We start from the raw sequence: 19,415 nt of genomic DNA on the forward strand, positions 1-19,415 counted from the left end.
AATAAATATATGCTGATTAATTAATTTTATTTTTTCACCCATGTTAATGTTTTAACTTTCCTAGTCATGAATTTTTGTGCAGTTGTAAATTTGGAGATTAAAAGGAATTCTGGAAGGACAAATCCTATTAAGGTAAAATTTTTCTCTAATTTCTAAAGCAGAATCAGAAAAAGTTAACTCGTTAACATAATTAAATTGGTAATTTATTGCCTGTGTTGTCAAATAAAACTTTTATTTCAAAATGGTGAAAAGTTTGGCTCTTGGAATTTATCAATTTAGATTTGTTTTTATATATGTTACAGGAAAATAAAAGTTATTGAAAATTTGGCCATGACATAATGATTAATAAGATTTTAGAAAGTGAAGTGATAGGTAAATAACATTCTTCTGGCCTATTCCACCACTAGGAGAGTAAAATCAGTTCATAAATGCATATGATCCCCAGATATCTCTTGAGTACTTCTAAATCTTTGATCTTTTGGAGTTACAGCTCTTTTAATTTTCAGATACAATGCTTTGAATGACCATCTCAGCTTCCCCAAATATCTCCAAGAATTCTTTTCAAAAACTAAAAAATAAAAGTTTATTTGGTTGTGTTGGGTCTTGGTTACGGCATAGGAACTCTTAATTGCAGCGTGTGGGACCTGGTTTCCTGAGCAGGGGTCAAACCTGGGCCCCCTACATTGGGAGCAAGATGTCATAGCCACTAGACCAGCAGGGAAATCCTCCAAGGATTCTCAAGAGTGAACATATCTCCAGATTTCTCTGGTTCAGCTGTGTACTTCTGCAGAATTCTCATTGCCTGTTTCAGTCTCTCAACTACGCCAGACACTCACCTTTCCCAGGTAGCACATGGCCTCATGCAGAGCATTGCCATACCCTCAAGATACCACTAACAAAGCTGTGTATCCAACTTTGCTGAAGGTCTCCACACTTCAGAAAAGAATTAGAATATAAAAATGTTCGCCACTGCCTTAAACCTATACTTTGAATACAACTATTTCTGGAACCTAAACGCTTCTGGAAGTTAAACACTTTATTCAGCTTCCCTGCCTTTCTGCCTTACCTCAAAGTCCACCCTGTTCTCATTTGTTGGAGAAATACTTTTCATAAATGTTAATATTTCCCAAGGCCAAATTCATGCCAGCTTAAGAATATTCCACTATTATTATCTATGGGTACTATTAGAATATTCCACTAATATTACCTATGGGAGTTGGTTTCTAACTAGGACTCACTAGACATCCTTAGACACAAGAAGACACACAGAAATACATCTTCTAATGTTTGGTTTGTAGTGAAAGTGGTGGGGGTGGTAATAATTCTAACAAAGCAATACAGGATAGCTGTTGGCATAACGAATTCTGTTTCTACTGAGGTTTCTGGGCTAGTAGGAAGTAAGCTAACTCCTCCTGATGTCTTTTGATCTCCTTTGGGTCCCTTTTGGGTAAAACACACACTCACGCAAGATCTCCCAAGTTTGAACAATTATTCTCAGAGACTAGACCATCTAAGTGTATATTATAGAAAGGAAATACATCTCTAAAGCCATTACTTTGCTGACAAAGGTCCATCTAGTCAAAGCTATGGTTTTTCTAGTAGTCATGTATGGATGTGAGAGTTGGACTATAAAGAAAGATGCACGCTGAAGAATTGATGTTTTGAACTGTGGTGTTGCAGAAGACTCTTGAGAGTCCCTTGGACTGCAAGGAGATCAAACCAGTCCATCCTAAAGCAGATCAGTCCTGGTTGTTCATTGGAAGGACTGATGTTGAGGCTGAAGCTCCAATACTTTGGCCACCTGATGTGAAGAACTGACTCATTGGAAAAGACCCTGATGCTGGGAAAGATTGATGGCAGGAGGAGAAGGGGACAACAGAGGATGAGATGGTTGGATGGCATCACTGACTCAGTGGACATGAGTTTGAGCAAGCTCAGGGAAGCCTGGCGTGCTGCTGTCATGGGGTTGCAAAGAGCTGGACGCGACTGAGAGACTGAACTGAACTGAAAGCCAGTACATCTCATGAAGAATTTTTCCTGATGGTAGAAAACAGCATTCTACATTTTACACAGCAAAGTTTCAGACCCTTTCCCCGCTCTGTTTTCCTTACCTAGATCATGACCAGAGGTCTATCTCTGAAAAAATAAAATGGCACCTATTATAATACTTTTTCAAATAACAGAGCCATAGACCCCTGATCACTACCTCTATTTATCCAAAGATCCAACAGAAAATATCTGATGTGTGTAATCTATGGGGATATGGGTGTGTCTGTGTTTGTGTGTGTATATATGTAAAGTTCTGTGTGTGCTAGGTCTCTCAATCATGTCCGACTCTCTTTGGCCCCATGGACTGTAGCCCACCAGGCTCCTCTGTCCATGAGATTTCCCAGGCAAGAATACTGGAGCAGGTTGCCATTTCCTACTCCAGAGGATCTTTCCGCCCAGGGATGGAATCTGCATCTCTTGTGTCTCCTGCATGCATGTGTGTGTGTGTGTGTGTGTGTGTGTGTGTGTGTATGAAAGCTTCAGTTACATAGGATTGAAATAGTTTGGCCTGACTGGTATATTTCTGTCCACAAGTGTCCATGGTAGAGTCATGGATGGATCATTCTTAGTCCAAGAACTCCTGGTAGACCAACGATTTACCTCAGAGACCCTTGTGAGCATTCTAAACTGATGTTTACATTCAAGGAAATCCCTTTGCCTTCTTTCACAAAGGACCTTCTGAAGGAGCTGAGCCAAGGCTGGCCTCTTCCATGGCTATTTCCAACCCCTGAGGGGACACCTGACTCTCCTCTGTGTAGACTGAGATTTCATGGCTGTGCTGGAACTCTGAGAATAGCCAACGGCTTCATTTCATAGCTGTTTGTAACATCTCTTCACTCTGCATGGAGGTGAGCGTGAGGTGTGCTGGAGATCACCTTTCTCCCACCACTGCCTCTGATGACTATTAAGGGAGAATCTGGGAGCACAACCTGGGTCTCTTTTTCCCCAGGCCAGTCTATTTTATAGTTTTGAAATCCTTTCCTTTTTGAAGCTAACATATTAATTGATATCTATGCACTATTCACAGAAATAGGAAGAATGAAAAATTTGGGGGGACTTCCCTGGTGGTACAGCGGGTGAGAATCTGCTTGCCAATGCAGGGTACCTGGGTTGGATCACTGGTCCAGGAGGATTCCACATGCCACAGAGCAACTAAGCCCATGCACCACAGCCACTGAGTCCATGCTCTAGAGCCTGTGCTCTGCAACTAGAGAAGCCATCGCAGTGAGAAGCCTGCACGCTGCAATGAAGAGTAGCCCCACTCACTGCAGCTAGAGACAGTCCATATGCAACAACAGACTCAGTGCAGACAAAATAAACCCAACAAAGACTTCTAAACATTTCTAAACAATTAAAGACACTTTTTAAAATATAGTTTGAATTTTTAGCAGTTTCCTATAATAGAGGGCTGTTCCCTCCTGCAAAGATAAAATGAAATATTTTATATTTCAAAATATAAATGCAAATAGTTATTACAATTCTAAGTTAATAGTACAGTAAATGTTGTGCTTAATTTTTTCCTGCTTTTTAGCAGAACAAGCTGAACAAACAAAAAGGCTGTTGCTCTGATCAAGAAAACTTAATGAGAGGTCAGGTAGAACTTTCGTACTGAAACATAAAAACAAAAAGGGAAAAAAATGTTTTAGAGAAAACAGGGCTTGACTATTTTTATCTTTGACTATCACTACTAAATATATCCATTTAGGGAAAAACACAGAGTTCATTTTACTCATTCCACTAGGTTGCAGGAAAAGAAGTTTAGTAAACAGACATTCTCTTCTTCTTTTTTCCCAGAAACCCCAATAGTTTATTTTAAAGCTAATTCTAGGGTAAGTCCTTTTGATCTTACTGCTATCACTTAGAGAATTATAGTGTGGTTTTGCAAATCTGGCTAGAATGCAGGACCTTAACAACAACAAAAAAAGAAGTCTTAGATTCTATGTTAAATACTTTGAGTTCAATGATAGGAAACTTTTGTAGATGCTGGAAAAAAAAAAAAAAAAAAAAAAACCCAAAGCCTTAAGATCTTTACAGTAGGAAGAAAATAACCAGCTACTCTTCAAATTATGGGGTTGGCCCCAAGTTTTGAAAGCTACCATCTCTGCCGGTCTCCTAATGAGCTGTCTGTGCACACAGGGGAAAGTCAGTAAGTACCAAGGGCTTCTCTCTAGTCTGGCCATCTCATCTAGCAGATTCAAAAGACATGTTTAGGATCCCTGCCTTCATCCACTGGGCAGAACACTCATCATCATCAACATCTTATGTGACGAGTGTCCAGCTCAGTCACCTTGGTACTCTGTGATGACCTACATGGAGGAGTGGGGGAGATTTAAGAGGGAGGAGATATATATATATTCACATAGAGCTGATTCACTTTGTTCTATAGTAGAAACTAACACAGCATTGTAAAGCAATTACACTCCAATTAAAATAAAAACTGTACTGAAGCCTTCCTCAATGTTGGTCTGCCTTTTGGAGGAGTGATATGTGATTCACCTAGGGTTTTTTCCCTTTCTGCTGCCTGCACATCTGTATTCCTCCCTCTTACCTTCATTTCTTAAACATTGTCTGTAGTACTGTGTCTACTTTTTTCTCACTGGCTCCCATTTCCAAATATAGAATGAAACCTACCTTTCTGAATACCATTATGGAAGTACTGACATTTGTAATCCTTTAATTACTGACACTGAAGGATGTATTTTTATAGGTAAAGATGGGATACTGAGAACTTTATCATTATATATGTATATTTTTTCTCTTTACATGAACTTAATTTTTTCCCAGGTTTAGTGAGATATAATTGCCATATAATATTGTGTAAGCTTAAGGTGTACAACATAACGATTTGATACACATGTAATCACGAAATGATTACCACCGTAAGGTTAGTTAACACTTCCATCACTTTATGTAATTACCATTTCTTCCTTTTTTGTGGTTACAACACTTAAGTTTTATCTTTGTAACTTTCAAGCATATAATATTGCTAACTATAGTCAGCATGTGAAAGTGTTAGTTGCTCAGTCGTGTCCGACTTTTTGCTACCCCATGGGTTGTAGCCCACCAGGCTCCTCTGTCTAGGGAATTCTCCAGGCAAGAATGCTGGAGTGTGTAGCCATTTCCTTCTCCAAGGGATCGTCCCAACCCAGGAATCGAATCTAGGTCTATTGCATTGTAGGCAGATTCTTTACTGTCTGAACCACCAGGGAAGCCCCATGCTGTACATCAAATCCCCAGAGCTCATTCATCTTAAATCTGGAAGTCTTTATCCTTTGACCAATATCTGCCCATTTACATCAGCCTCTGCCCTGGCAGTCACCATTCTAGTCTCTATTTCTATGAGTTTGGCTTTTTAAGATTATATGTTTATTTTTTCTTCACCCACTTAACTGCCAATAGACACTTCAGTTGTCTCCATGTCTTGGCTATTGTGAATGATGCTGCCAGGAACATGGGGTTACCCTTCAAGAGAGTGATTTCATTTCCTGAAAATACACATTCAGAAGTGGAATTACTGGACTGTATGGTAGTTCTGTTTTGAATTTTTTGAGGAACCACCATACTATTTCCCACATGTAGCTGTATCAATTTACATTTCCACCAACAGTGTACAGGGTTCCCTTTCCCCACATTCTTGCCAACGCTTGTCTCATCTTTTGATAATGGCCATTTTAACAGGTGTAATGTCACTGTGATTTTGATATGCATTTCCTGAAGGTTAGTGATTATGAGTATCTTTTTGTGTGTCTGTTGGCCATTTGTCTTCTTCAGAAAACTGTTTTTTCTTTAAATCAGATTTGTGTGTGTGTGCTATATGAATTCCTTATATATTTTGGATATTAACCCCTTATCAAATAGATGGTTTGTCACTGTTTTCCCAATTCTATATCTTAACTTTTAATTTTGCTGATGGTTTCCTTTGCCGTGCAGAAACTCTTTAGTTTGATGTTGTCCCACTTGCTTATTTTCACTTTTGTTGCCTGTACTTTTGGTGTCATCCAAAAATCATTGCCAAGACCACTGTCAGGCAGCTTTCTCTCTATGTATTCTTCTAGGCGTTTATGGCTTCTGGTATTACAATTCATTTATTTCCTGTTAATTTTTGTGAATGGTATAGAATAGGGGTCCAATTTCATTCTTTAACATGTGAATATCTAGTTTTTCTGACACAGTTTATTGAAGTGAGTCTACCTTCCCAATGAGTATTCTTGGCTCCCTTGTCAAATATTCAGATCAGATCAGATCAGTCGCTCAGTCGTGTCCGACTCTTTGCGACCCCATGAATCGCAGCTCGCCAGGCCTCCCTGTCCATCACCAACTCCCGGAGTTCACCCAGACTCACGTCCATCGAGTCAGTGATGCCATCCAGCCATCTCATCCTCTGTCGTCCCCTTCTACTCCTGCCCCCAATCCCTCCCAGCATCCGAGTCTTTTCCAGTGAGTCAACTCTTCGCATGAGGTGGCCAAAGTACTGGAGTTTCAGCTTTAGCATCATTCCTTCCAAAGAACACCCAGGGCTGATCTCCTTCAGAATGGACTGGTTGGATCTCCTTGCAGTCCAAGGGACTCAAGAGTCTTCTCCAACACCACAGTTCAAAAGCATCAGTTCTTCGGCGATCAGCCTTCTTCACAGTCCAACTCTCACATCCATACATGACCACAGGAAAAACCATAGCCTTGACTAGATATTTGTGAGTTTATTTCAGGGCTATTGATTCTCTTCCATTGGCCTATGTGTCTGTTTCTATGCTAGTATCATTCTATTTTAATGACTATAGCTTTGTAATAAAATTTGAAATCAGGAAGTATGATACCTCCAGCTTTGCTCTTCTTTCTTGAGACTGCTTTGACTATGAAGGATCTTTTGTGGTTCTGTAAAAATTTTAGGATTGTTTTTTCTATTGCTGTGGAAAATGCCATTGGGATTTTAATAGGGATTGCACTGAATCTATATAGGTCACTTTGACTAGTATTAACACTTAACAATATTAATTCTCTAATCAATGACAAAGGCTATCCACTCCAATATTCTGGCCTAGAGAATTCTATGGACTGCATAGTCCATGGGGTCGCAAAGAGTTGGACATGACTGAGAGACTTTCACTTCAATCCATGATCATTGGATATCTTTTCATTTAGAATTTGTGTCTTCTCTAATTCCTTTCATCAGTCTCTTGTAAATTTCAGTACAGAGATTTTACCTCCTTGGCTAAATCTAAGTATTTTATTGTTTTATAAATAGGATTGTTTTCTTTCTTTTTCAGATAGTTTGTGGTTAGTGTATAGAAATGTAAATGCTTTTTGTATGTTGATTTTGCATCCAAAGATTTACTGAATTATTTTATTAGTTATAAGCTTTTTTAGTGGATTTTTTAGAATCGTCTCTGTGTAAGAACGTATCATCTGCAAACAGAGAAGATTTCATCATACTTAATATGTTTTTTTCATCTACCTTCCAGGAGTGATTCTTCCTGTTAATAAAAGTTTTATAAGCATGAGAAATATACCTGCAATTCAGATGTTGGCTATCTGAACCTGTAAGGGCTGACATCTTTATGAACCTTATCCATCCAGGATATAAAGCTCAGTTATTTTATAAGTGTTTCCACTGTACCTGTCTCTTCTTGCAATAATTTCAAGCCACAAGGTCCCTTCATTCTTATGATTTTTGCCCCAGGCATTGTTCAGCCCAGTGCTCCCCTGCCTCTTCCTCTTCCATAGCTCAGAATAACTCCTTTTTCTCCAGTTCATCTAAATCCTCTCTACTCTACCCCACCCACTTGCTTCAAAACACCTGGACCTGAGTTACCCATCTACTGAACCAAAGCATTAACTGACAAAGTCAGTCTCTCCCTGAGGAGCCGTGGTTCTCAGCTGGTGGTGGTTTCTCCCCAGGAGACATTTGACAGTGTCTGGAGATGTTTTTGATGGTCACATCTACAGAGGTACTACTAGCACCTCGTGGGTGGAGGCCAGGGATGGTGCTAATATATTACATATACACGACAATCCCTTACGACAAAGAATTATCCAGCCCAGCTTCTCAGTAGTACACCTGTTGAGAAATCCTACTGAAAAAAAAAAAAAAAACTTAAATAAGCTTTAGTAATCATTGGTATTTTCTACTCTGCTCCTATTAATGTTTGATTACTTCTGTGCATTGAGTTACATATTTTATACCCTCCTCCCCGACACACCAGTCAACAAACAATTGTTGAAAACCAGATACATGTCAGGCAGGGTCAGGCATTCCTAAGTTACTTATGGTTTTATGAGGAAAACAGGTGACATTTTTATGAAACATACCCAGCTGGAATACAAAGCTCAGTTATTTTGTTAGAAGAGTTTCCACTGTACCTGTCTCTTCTTGCAAGAATTTCCAGCCACAGAGTCCCTTCATTCTTACAATCTTTGCCCCAGGCATTGTTCAGCCCAGTGCTCTCCTGCTCCTCCCTTTTTCATAACACAGAGTTACTGTTCAACCTCGTGATTGAAGGGGCTATGATGACATAAAGAAGATGTACCTAATGTAGCCCAGGATGATCTGCAAGGATTTTTGGAAGGATTCTCAGAAGGAAGAGGTCTGAATTGAGCCTGGAAGAATATGTAGGAGAAAGGCAGGAAAAGGAAGGGAGAAAGGCACATTTCTCACAGAGAAAAACATGGGTCAGGACACATGATTAGAAAAGAGGGCAGTAGCAAGTCCTGAACCAGGTCGACGTGATGGCAACCATCAAGATGGCCCCTAAGTTGGCAACTAGGAGTCCTAAAGGAGGAGTTAATTGGGTGGCATGATAAGATTGAATTTTAGAAAGGTCATACAATTCCTGAAAGCTAGCTGAGAGCTAATGAACTAAAGTGGAAATGAGAATGGGGAAGAGGGGCCAGTTGGAGTGATATTGAGGAGACAGCAAGGACAGGACTGGGGATGGGGCAGACATGGAGGTGAGAGATGAGGAAGTCCAGCATGACCTCCAGATTTCAGGTGTGGTACCATTTACAAGTCAGGGAAAGCAAGGGGAAGCCTGCGGGATAAGACAGAAAATCAATTTTGGAAAATCTTTGTGTCAGACAAATATTTTCATTTATAAAAGTAGTTTACATGTCTCTACTGCTGAAGAATTGATGCTTTTGAACTGTGGTGTTGGAGAAGTCTCTTGAGAGTTCCTTGGACTGCAAGGAGATCAAACCAGTCAATCCTGAAGGAAATTAGTCCTGAATATTTATTGGAAGGACTAATACTGAAGCTGAAACTCCAGTACTTTGGATGGGAAGAGTCGATTCATTAGGAAAGACCCGATGAAGGCAGGAAGAGAAGGGGATGACAGAGTATCAGATGGTTGGATGGCATCACCGACGCAATGGACATGAATTTGAGCAAGCTTCAGGAGCTGGTTAAGGACAGGGATGCCTAGTGTGCCGCAGTCCACAGGGTCACAAAGAGTCAGATATAACTGAGTGAGTGAGCAACAACATACATGCCTTTTGCCAAAAAATTGTAGAAGAGAGATAAATATGAAATCTCCATTCAGAAATGCCAGCATTAAACTTTGGGTGAAGGTGGTTTTTTTTTTTTTTTTTGGCTGTGCTGAGTGGCTTTCTGGATCTCAGTTCACTGACCAAGGATTGAACCTGGGTCCCATCACTGAAAGCTGGCAATCCTAACCACTAGGCCATCAGGAAACTCCTATTTTTTAGGGGGTGGGGTTTCTTCCAAATTGTTCTGTGTGGAAAAATTACACACAGAATGCAATCACATAAGAAAACAGAAAATCACAAAAGCAAATGCAATCACATAAGAAAACAGACTCTTATGTGAATCATCTAAAGGTATGATTTCAATACCTTTAGACCATGAAATTTTTGTACCTGGTTTTATGTCCCTGGATATGTTCTGTTGTCTACTAGTTTACAGTATATGGGAGCTTGAATGGAATTTGTACCCTACTGTTCTGTGAAAATTGTATAAATCTTGTGTGTTAGTCGTTTAGTTGTGTCCAACTCTTTGCGACCCTGTGGATTGTAGCTCACCAGGCTCCTCTGTCCATGGAATTCTCCAGGTATGAATACTGGAGTGGGTTGCCATTTCCTTCTGCTGGGGATCTTCCCAACTCAGGGATCGAACCCGGGTCTCTTGCATTGCAGGCAGATTCTTTTAATTATATTGGTTCATAATGCTTTTCTTTTTTTTTTCATTTTCTTTTTTTTTTCATAATGCTTTTCAGGTCTACTATATCCTTCAACTTTTCTGTATATTCATTCTAATAAGTTTTGAGAGTTTGATAATGAAACTCCAACTAAAAATCTTAATTTCTCTACTTAAAAAATTGAAATTTATAGTGGAACTATATGTAATCTTGTTCTCTATTTTCCGAGTCTCCTATAAATGTGTTATCATATTTTCATAATTTAAAGAATAAAAGAAAAAAGAAAAATACAATCACAAATTTTATCACTTTATAGATGACTTTCCTTCCACTTTGTAATATATATATATATTTCATAAGCATATATTTCTGTTTTACTATTTATTTTATGCTGGAGTATAACCAATTAACAATATTGTGATAGTTCTAGATGTACAGCAAAGTGACCCAGTCATACATATACATGTATCCATTGTAATATATTTTTAAACATCTCTCTGTGTCATGGACTATCCATTTACATTTTCACTGATTGCACAATATCTCATTCTATGGAAAAACCATAATTTATTCCACCATCCCTATTGTTTAGATTGCTTTGAGGATCTCATTTCTAACAAATCATGCATAATGCCATCACAGGTTGAGTCCTCCAGAGACTCCAGAGACGGACAGAAATGCCATTTGAAGCATAAGATAGTTATCAGGGACTGACGCCAGGTAAGTGAAGAGGGAAGGAACAGGAATGGGTGAGGGAGAAGTTGAACTCTGACACAGGCTGACAGCCTCAACAGTCCTCACTTATATAGAAAGAGTCCATCAGAGTTGTCCCAAATTGGGTGGAAATGACAGGACTTTTTATAACTTCAAGTCCTGGGGCCACTTTCACTGGACATGGCCTCAGGCGAGGCTGCGCTCTGCAGCTGAGGTGGACTTCTAAAGAGAGATTTGGCTAGTGCCTCTATGTGTCCACTGAGGATACTCCTTTTATGCATATATCTTTACCCATATCCTTAGGATAAATTCTCAGAAGTAGAATTGCTGCAGTAGAGCAAGGGCATTTAAAAAATTTTAATATTTATTGCCAAATTACCTTCCAAAAAGATGGTCATTTTCTCCTATCAACAGTTCATTTCACCACTAATGTACAAGAACATGACAATTGTACTGTTTCATGTTTTTAAATATTGAAAGATACTTCAAATTCTTTTGGAAAATAAATAATATTTATGATGTTTTGTCATTATGAATTTTAAGTCTTTCTTTCTGCTTCTGCTGCTGCTGCTAAGTCGCTTCAGTCTGTCCGACTCTGTGCAACCCCATAGACGGCAAAGAATTGGATTTGGGTCTTCTGAGTTGCAAATTTGCAACACTAAAGAGACAGAAATAGCTGGTGCCTGAGCTGACTTGAAACAGAATTTGCAGTACCCTATAGCTCTTTCCATGTGAGTATTTGAGCAAACAAATGAAATTCCCACTTATTAGGAAAAATTCATATTTGACACATTACTGATAGAGATGAATGGGAAATAATCATCATTTACTAAGTGCCCGCTTGATGCCAAGCAATGCCCTGGGCTTCTACATAAAACATAATTTTAATTCTCACAAGAAACATTTGAAGTAGTTATTCTCATCACATTTTTCAGGTGAGCAAATTGAAGCTCAGAGAATTTGGTAACTTGGTAACCTTAGTCATCCAAATTCCCACTTCTGTGCACTTCTTGCCATCCTGGGCTGCTTCCCCCATTGCTGAAAGTCAATTGACATAGCAGTAGCTTTAAATGACATTATATATATATACACACACACACACATATATTTATATACATATATATGTATAATAACTGTAGTAGTAGTAATTCTCATGAAGCTTGCAGAATGTCTGTCTTTCTATTGGTTTGGAAGTCCACAGCATTCACCGTCTAAAATTTTTGTATCACTTATGATAAACAGCACATTGCATATATAAGGTGCTTGCTAAATATTTAATATTGGGTTGGCTAAGAGGTTCATTTGGGTTTTTCCATAAGATATTATGAAAAGCCCAAATGAAATTTTTGGTTAAGGTCTTAAGTAGCCAGAAAGACATTTCTTCCTAGTTTCTTTAATCCTTTCATCCTCATTGGGTTTGTTCTGATCATGGTGTCCTCAGGAGGCAAGGGGATGATCCAGCCAATGGTTTTTCACTTTAGCAGAAACAACTGGTGAGGTCTTCTAAACAGACCCACTGATTACAGACAATGCCAGTGAAAAGAAGATTGGATGAAAATAAACATAACAAACAAACACCATCCTCTAGAAGTCACCCAAATCTGGAAGGATGCTGGTGAAATCTTTATTCAGAAGAGTAAGTGAGTTTAATCCCAGCTTTAGGTCTAATGTCTAGGCAACAGGAAATACTGAGGGAAGAGAAATATTGTGAAGACATCTGAAAGAGAGCCATCAGACAAAACCAGAAGGCTAACTGGTTTCCTTAAGGCAATGGCCTTCTAAAACAGGGGGTGGATGGTAGAGTCGGAGAGAAGTAGAAAGCTATTCTAGGCTAAAAAAATAGAGGTAACCAAAGGCAATATGTGGTTATTGTTTGGGTTCTGGTCTAAAGCAGCGGTTAAAAGACACTTTGGAATCCATTGGAGGAATCTGAGTCTGGACTGGGTGTAGATTAATACTAAGTGATTATGGTTAGCTTTAGTTAAGTGTGAAAATGATAATATGCAGAAAAGTGTTCTTTAAAGAACGAGATGTCTATTATGCTATCTATGGGTGAAATATAATTCTCTCTTTAAGTAGGAAATATATCTTCAGTAGACAAGGTGATGAAGTAAATAAGGCAAAAATAGATTCTAGTTATGCTAGTCCTTATGCTAGTCTCTTTGCTCTTTGACGTCATTTTTCATCATATAGAGTAAACGATCCACCAGGAAGAAAAATAAAAGGATTGCTTCCTCTACTGGAGTAAGAACTCATCTTGATCGTCTTCCAACCATGACACCATCAGTGTGTGGCCAGGATAGGGCAAGAGCTTGAATCGAGGTTCCAGGGAGCCTAGACAGATAAGCAGGTTCCTATCCGGAGATCTGATTTGAGTATGAAAAGAATCCACACACTCCAGCCTTTGAGCCTCCTACCCTCCAGACTTGCGCACCTACCCAAGGGCCGCTGCGGATGGTGAATCACGCATCACCTTACTGCTCCAGACGTGTCCTCAAACCACGCAGGATGGCGGGTTTGACGCTCAGGGTGGGGGCTGACTTTCTTTCTCCTCGGACCCTTATTGGAGGGCCGGGACTGGAGTGGCAGGTACCTTCCTCCTTGCCCACCTGGAAGCCAAGCGGAGCGGGGCGGGCCCAGGCTGGGGGCAATGGGCTGCACGTGCCTAAGCCAGTACCCTCACCTGCCGCCAGGAGGGCCCGGGCCACGGAAGGGGGCGGAGACCTGGGAGAGGGGCTGTCCGCACCTGGCGGCGGGGCGGGTGCGCAGCGGGCTCGGCCGGAGCGGGAGCAGGTGAGGGCGGCTGGCCGGGCCGAGCTCCATCGCGGGGGACGTTCTTGGCCGGGAAAGGTGCAATTGTGTGCAGCTATTCCTGGTATGTCAGGCGGGCCGAGCGGCCGCGAGAGGTAGGGGCGCCGTTTCCCGGGGCCCCGGGAGAGGGAAGGCAGCCAGGCGGGCGGAGGCGAGAAGGATGCGGACAGGATGCGGGCGCGGGGGCGCCTCCCCTCCGGGGAGAGGATGGGGGCCCGCGGTCCGGCGGGCGGCGCGGGAGCGAGAGCGTGGCCCGGGCCACGGCCTCTGGGAGGACGGTGGCATCCCCTAGCCCAGACTGTCCGACCACAAAGGCGGCTGCGGCCGGGAGCCCCGGGGCGCCGTGGGGGTGGGGGAGCGGAGGGGGTACGGAAGCGGCGACTGGGCGGCCTGGGGGTGGGCGGGGGCGGGGCATGCCGGGAGGGCGGCGGCCTCGCTGCGACTTTTGAAGTCGAAACAGCCCTCGGGTCTGGTGCGGCGCGCCTCCTCCGGTCGCCCTCCCCGCCTCCCGCGTTCAGTCCGGTCCCCGCGGCGTTTTCGGGAGTTTGGAGAAAGCCACGTCTTCAAGTTCTTGTGGTTCGAAACTTTGCCGAAGTTTCAACAACTTCGCAACAAAGGGAAAAAGACAACGTGCCCCGGAGTCTTGCAGCCGGAGAGAGGCCGGGGCATCTGGCCCGTCGTGCGCGGCACTGCCGCCTTTCTGCGCACCCACCACCTCTCTCTCCCTCTAGTTCTGGAAGGGATGGAGGAGGCGGAGGCCGATTGCGCCCTGGCGTTCGCCGAGGCCCAGCGATGGGTGGAGGTGAGTGCCTTTTCTCCTCTCCTTTCCGCACGAGTTGGCGGTTCTTGCCACTGGACTTTCAGCCGTCTCCCCGGACTTTCGCGGGCGCGGCGCGTCAGGCTGGTTCGCGCCGTAGTTCGGGGGACTTTCCGAGTTCCGTGTCTCTTATCATTTAACGTCCAGCGAAGCTTATCGCTGCCCTCCCCACAACTGTTTCCCTGAGTTTTCCCGGAGCGCCTCTGCCAGGGCCCCGCGGGGTTTGGGGACCGCGCATCCCTGGGGACCATCCCACGTCCGCGGCAGGACTCCGGGGATGTCTCTGCAGGGCGGAGACGGCTCAGGGTCCTCGGGTGCCTTTTTCCGGCGATGGCTAGAAATGCAAACGCCTGAAATACACCAGCTTGGGCAGTACTGTGTGTCGGATGAGAGGGCGGATGGAGGACCCTAAGACACCTGTGGCGCCCCTGGAGCGATGCTTTCTCCGAGGTAGTTTCCTGAGCCCAGGTTGTGTAAGTTAGGGCGCGTGGGCTTTCCTAAGTCGGCATTGACAAGACTAAGATCTCCTGAAATCACTCACTCAAGGGTGGTTATTTACCCAGCTATGCCTCAAGGAGATCTTCCACTCCAGTCTTGGCCTTTAAAAGGAGACGGTCTCCTCGAATATCCAGGATCAGCGCCTTAGGGTTACTTTTGTCTGTGAAATGTTAACACCAGGACTTCTAGCCGTTATCTTTTTGGATGTCAAAGATGACTTTTATAATGATGCTGAGGAAGTTTTCCGAGCAGATGTAAATCAGGAACCACTGCTTGTTAGAGAAGTGTTGTCTTTACCAGCTTGGCAGTCATTTAGGGGTTATTGAAGCCAGGTGCTGGGCTATTCAACGTATTTAAATATTCAAATTAGGATTAAAGATTTTTCCATGGGAAAGACAGCATATTCAAGAATTCCATAGCAAACAGTACCTTAATTTATTTCTTCTTAAAGAATTAAATGTATGTGGGGGAAAAAAGAATAAGCTTTAAATGTTATGGTTTTCACACTAAAGGAAAGTGAATGTCTCACTACCACCTAGCCAGTCGGTGGAGGGCGTCTAAGAAATTAGCTTTGCCATCATTTTGTACTGAAACTCTGAGCTGGTTTGAAGGTGACCTAAAGGTGTGAGGCGAGGGCATGGGGAGGTTGGGAGAAGAATAAACACTGTATTCTGAATTGAAATGAGAGTGGAAAAATTCCAGCTATGTAGTTAAGAGAAATAACTTCCCCCATTCATAAACCTTGACAAGTCAAGCCTTTCAAAGGTAGTTTTCCATTAGCAGTATGTGTACTGCATAATTTTAGAAGTAAAACTTGCCCTTGTTTGAGTGTTAGGGATGTAGAGAGGGAGAAGGGAAGAAATATGGGATACATTTGTGGCCAGACAGGGCTCCAGTGTGGAGGTTACACCTGCAAGTTCAGTGTTTGCTTACCTGTGATTATTGGTGATCTCACTTCCTTTCCTTTTTTAGTATACAGATTTTGAGATCTCTGTTTTGGTGATAACTTGCTTGTAATTGGATAAGATTTCTGTGAGAAATTTGTGATAAACTTTGGGTTTGTGATGTGTTGTGATAAAGGTATCTCACGTACATGGTGAATGTGCTCATCTCCCCAACCCCCACCCCACTCCCCCAAAAGTGTTTGTCAGCAATGATTTGGTAACTTGGTAAAGTGTTTTGTTCCTCATTATCAGAAAACTGAATGTTTCTAAAGGCTATGCCTTATAATATGAATGTGGTTAACTCTTATGAAATTAAAATTGACTTCTTTTTCTCATGCCCCAGGGAGCAAGGCAGTACATTCACTGATGATATGTGAATAATTGACATATTCACCTATACTTTTGGTAAACTTGGGACATTAAAGTGACAGCTTGGTGTTCGCTGCTAGGTGTACGTTATTTCTTCAGTTAGTGTCCGAATGTATCCTTCTTCTTAGCTTTGTCATTACAACCGGGGCACATATTTTAAAATATTGCTCTTGCCAAAAGAAGCAGGATGAGTGACTGTCTCATTGCCATAAAATATCTTAACTCTGAGAACCCCTAATTTGAAAATAAAATATTGATTGCAAAGTATATAAAGTATTTTGGAAAGCATGGACTATTATAGTATAAATCTTTCTCCTGCTGACTAATATTCTTGCTCCATTATGTTATAGTTTACATACACTGAAGCATAAATGTTTCATTCATATGTATGCTTGTTTATGTATATATACATAATGCACATGTATGAACATATGTACTATGTAAATTATGTCATATATAGGCATTTATGTATACATACATAAAAACACAAATAAATATATCCTTGATATATCATATGCTATCATATAGTGGGCTTCCCTGGTGGCTCAGTGGTAAAGAATCTGCTGCTGGTGCAGGAGACACGGGTTCAATCCTCTGGAGAAGGAAATGGCAACCCACTCCAGTATTCTTGCCTGGGAAATCCCATGGACAGAGGAGCCTGGCAGACTACAGTCCATGGGAAGTAGACAGAAGAGTCAGACATGACTTAGCGACTAAACAGCAACAACAATATTATAGTATACATACTATATGTATTGTACGTAATATGACCTAATCAGCTACCTTTATTTTCAGCTGCAGCTTTGACTAGCCCAAGGTCAAAAGACTCCAATAACCTTGTAAATCTTTGAAAGATAAGCAGAGTCCATGCGGTATGTCCTTGCCGTTTCTGTGCTCCATCAGCGATTTTAAATAACTAATGTATTACTCCCGCGACCAAAATTAAAATCATTTTTTGTTTTGGGAGGAAGAGGAGAAAGGGTAAGGTGAGGACTAGTGCTTGTTATTCTGACAGTTATTGTCATTTTATGACTATTTCAAATTGTTCTTTGCTGTTTAAAAGTGTATATATACTTAACTTCTGTTTAGTTTCATATTTGAAATAAAAACAAATGTAGGAACATAACCTTCTAAGATAATTCAACATCATGATATTGGATTATTATCTGGTTGAAAATGCAGTTTGGAATATTAATAATGTAGCGAGCTAGTTTATGATTAAACAGTCATTGGAAGCCAGTGGTTTGGAGGTGATGGCAAAGGGGAAGCTTGAGTCTAGCACGGTCATGGAGTGGGAGAGGAAGTGGCAGAAAACGCACTCCAGACCCTCTAATTTTAGTCCTTTTCTGCAGCACCTTTTAATTTTCTGTACCAAATAGTTGCCCTGTCTTTCTTTTTGGGGGGAGCATTAAAAACCTGTAATAAACAGACAAAATGCCAATGAGATTGAAAACTGAACATTATTGCTCACTGCATTGGTTGGTTACCCATTTCCAGTCTGTGACTTTCATGTTCCTATCTAGGTTGAGGTTTAAACACAGCAGTAATTTTTATGACTGGAGCAGAACAGGCTAGTTTAATTCCACACCTTCCTGCTCCCCTGCCAGCCCTGTTATCTCTGGGTTTGATATTTTCAGTATCACTGTCACCCTGTAGAAGGACCAAAGAGATGCCAGTTGAGCTCATTGTCGTGCTTGGCACCAGAATATGAATCCTTCCCCAGTTACTTCCAGCTGTTCTGTTTCTCCACCTGCCCATTTCTGTCCTTTAGGGATTGTGTGCTGGTCATCACTTTAGTGTGCATTTAGCGCTAAATTTTTAAAGAATTCCACTCTGTGGGTCTCCCACTGATAGTTACATAATCCGCCTAAGTGATGGCCCTCTTTTTCTCTGTAAGCTGTTTCCCTTCTATTGGTGGTTTCCCACCTGTGGTCTGGTGTGAAAGGATTTGCTGAGTGCCCTTGAGTCCTCGGTGCTTAGTGGTGTTGTCTGCAGACAAAACAAAGGTTCTCGTGATTTGTACTGTTGCTTTTCAGATGGATGGAAAGTGTTGTAAACATGCATTTGAAAATCTTAACTGAATTCATAGAAGCATTTCTGGTAATAATATATGGTTTCAATGGACAGATATTAAACTTGAAAAGACTCTGATAAAGATTTGTTTAAAATTTTAAATGTTAGAAAGCAGTTCTTAGTGTAGCTGTTGAAACTGGAATTAGTTTTTCAGAACATAAATTGATTTTGATTTTTGTTTTCTGTGGAGGCATGAAAAGATTTTAAAGTCCTCATATACATTAAGCTGTGAAATGTAGCTTCCACAGCCCTTTACAGTCTGGTCTGTGGCTTTATGTCTTTGTTTTTGCTCATTTTGTGTGTTGTTATTTACATAACTGCCAGATAGCATAGAGATTAAGAGCACAGATTTATGCATTTATCCCCAGAACTTATTTACCTTACAACTAGAAGTTTATACCTTTTGACCACTATCATCCAATTCAGGATAACTATAATTAACATTGCAGTATAGCATATTTGAAAGTTGCTAAGAGAGTAAATCTTCATGTTTTTATCACAAGGAAAAGGTTTTCTGTAACTATTTGAAGAGATGGATGTTGAATAAGCTTACGGTGGTATTCATCTCACAATATATGTCAAATTGTTCGGGGATCCACCTTTCACCTATACAAAGCTGTATGTCAATTAAAAGCACCATTTTGAAATTAAATCTTTAAGTCGTGGCTAGCTTCTCAAATCCTGTAGGCCTCTGTTTTCTTCTTTGAGCCTCCAGTGGTGATGATGCCAGCTGGATGAGGTGCTGACTGTACAGAGGTTGTGTGTTAGTTGCTCAGTCATGTCTGACTCTTTGTGACCCCATGGCCCATAGCCCCCAGGCTCCTCTCTCCATGGGATATCCCAGGCAAGAATACTGAAGTGGGTAGCCATTCCCTTCTCCAGGGGATTTTACTGGCCCAGGGATTGAACGTGGGTCTCCTGCATTGTAGGCAGATTCTTTACCATCTGAGCCAATAGGGAAGCCCATTAAAAGTGTTCCCTAATCCTTGCTTG

General features: G+C 41.5%; 1 protein-coding gene across 9 annotated transcripts in view; it reads left to right on the forward strand.

Annotated features, from left to right (window-relative positions):
* The first annotated feature begins 14,185 nt into the window (after positions 1-14,185).
* Positions 14,186-19,415, forward strand: part of LMO7 (LIM domain 7) — a 219,057-nt gene continuing 213,827 nt past the window's right edge. For 4 of the 9 annotated variants that reach the window (XM_070380593.1, XM_070380591.1, XM_070380592.1 and 1 more), the window contains exon 1: positions 14,316-14,523. In XM_070380593.1, coding sequence (XP_070236694.1) covers positions 14,464-14,523 — 60 coding nt within the window. In that variant the 5' untranslated portion in view covers positions 14,316-14,463. Of the gene's footprint in view, positions 14,524-19,415 lie in introns of all 9 variants that reach the window. The other 5 variants (XM_070380595.1, XM_070380596.1, XM_070380597.1 and 2 more) reach the window with 4 other exon arrangements.

Source organism: Bos mutus, chromosome 12, assembly GCF_027580195.1.
Source record: "Bos mutus isolate GX-2022 chromosome 12, NWIPB_WYAK_1.1, whole genome shotgun sequence".
In the NCBI taxonomy this organism is placed as follows: domain Eukaryota; kingdom Metazoa; phylum Chordata; class Mammalia; order Artiodactyla; family Bovidae; genus Bos; species Bos mutus.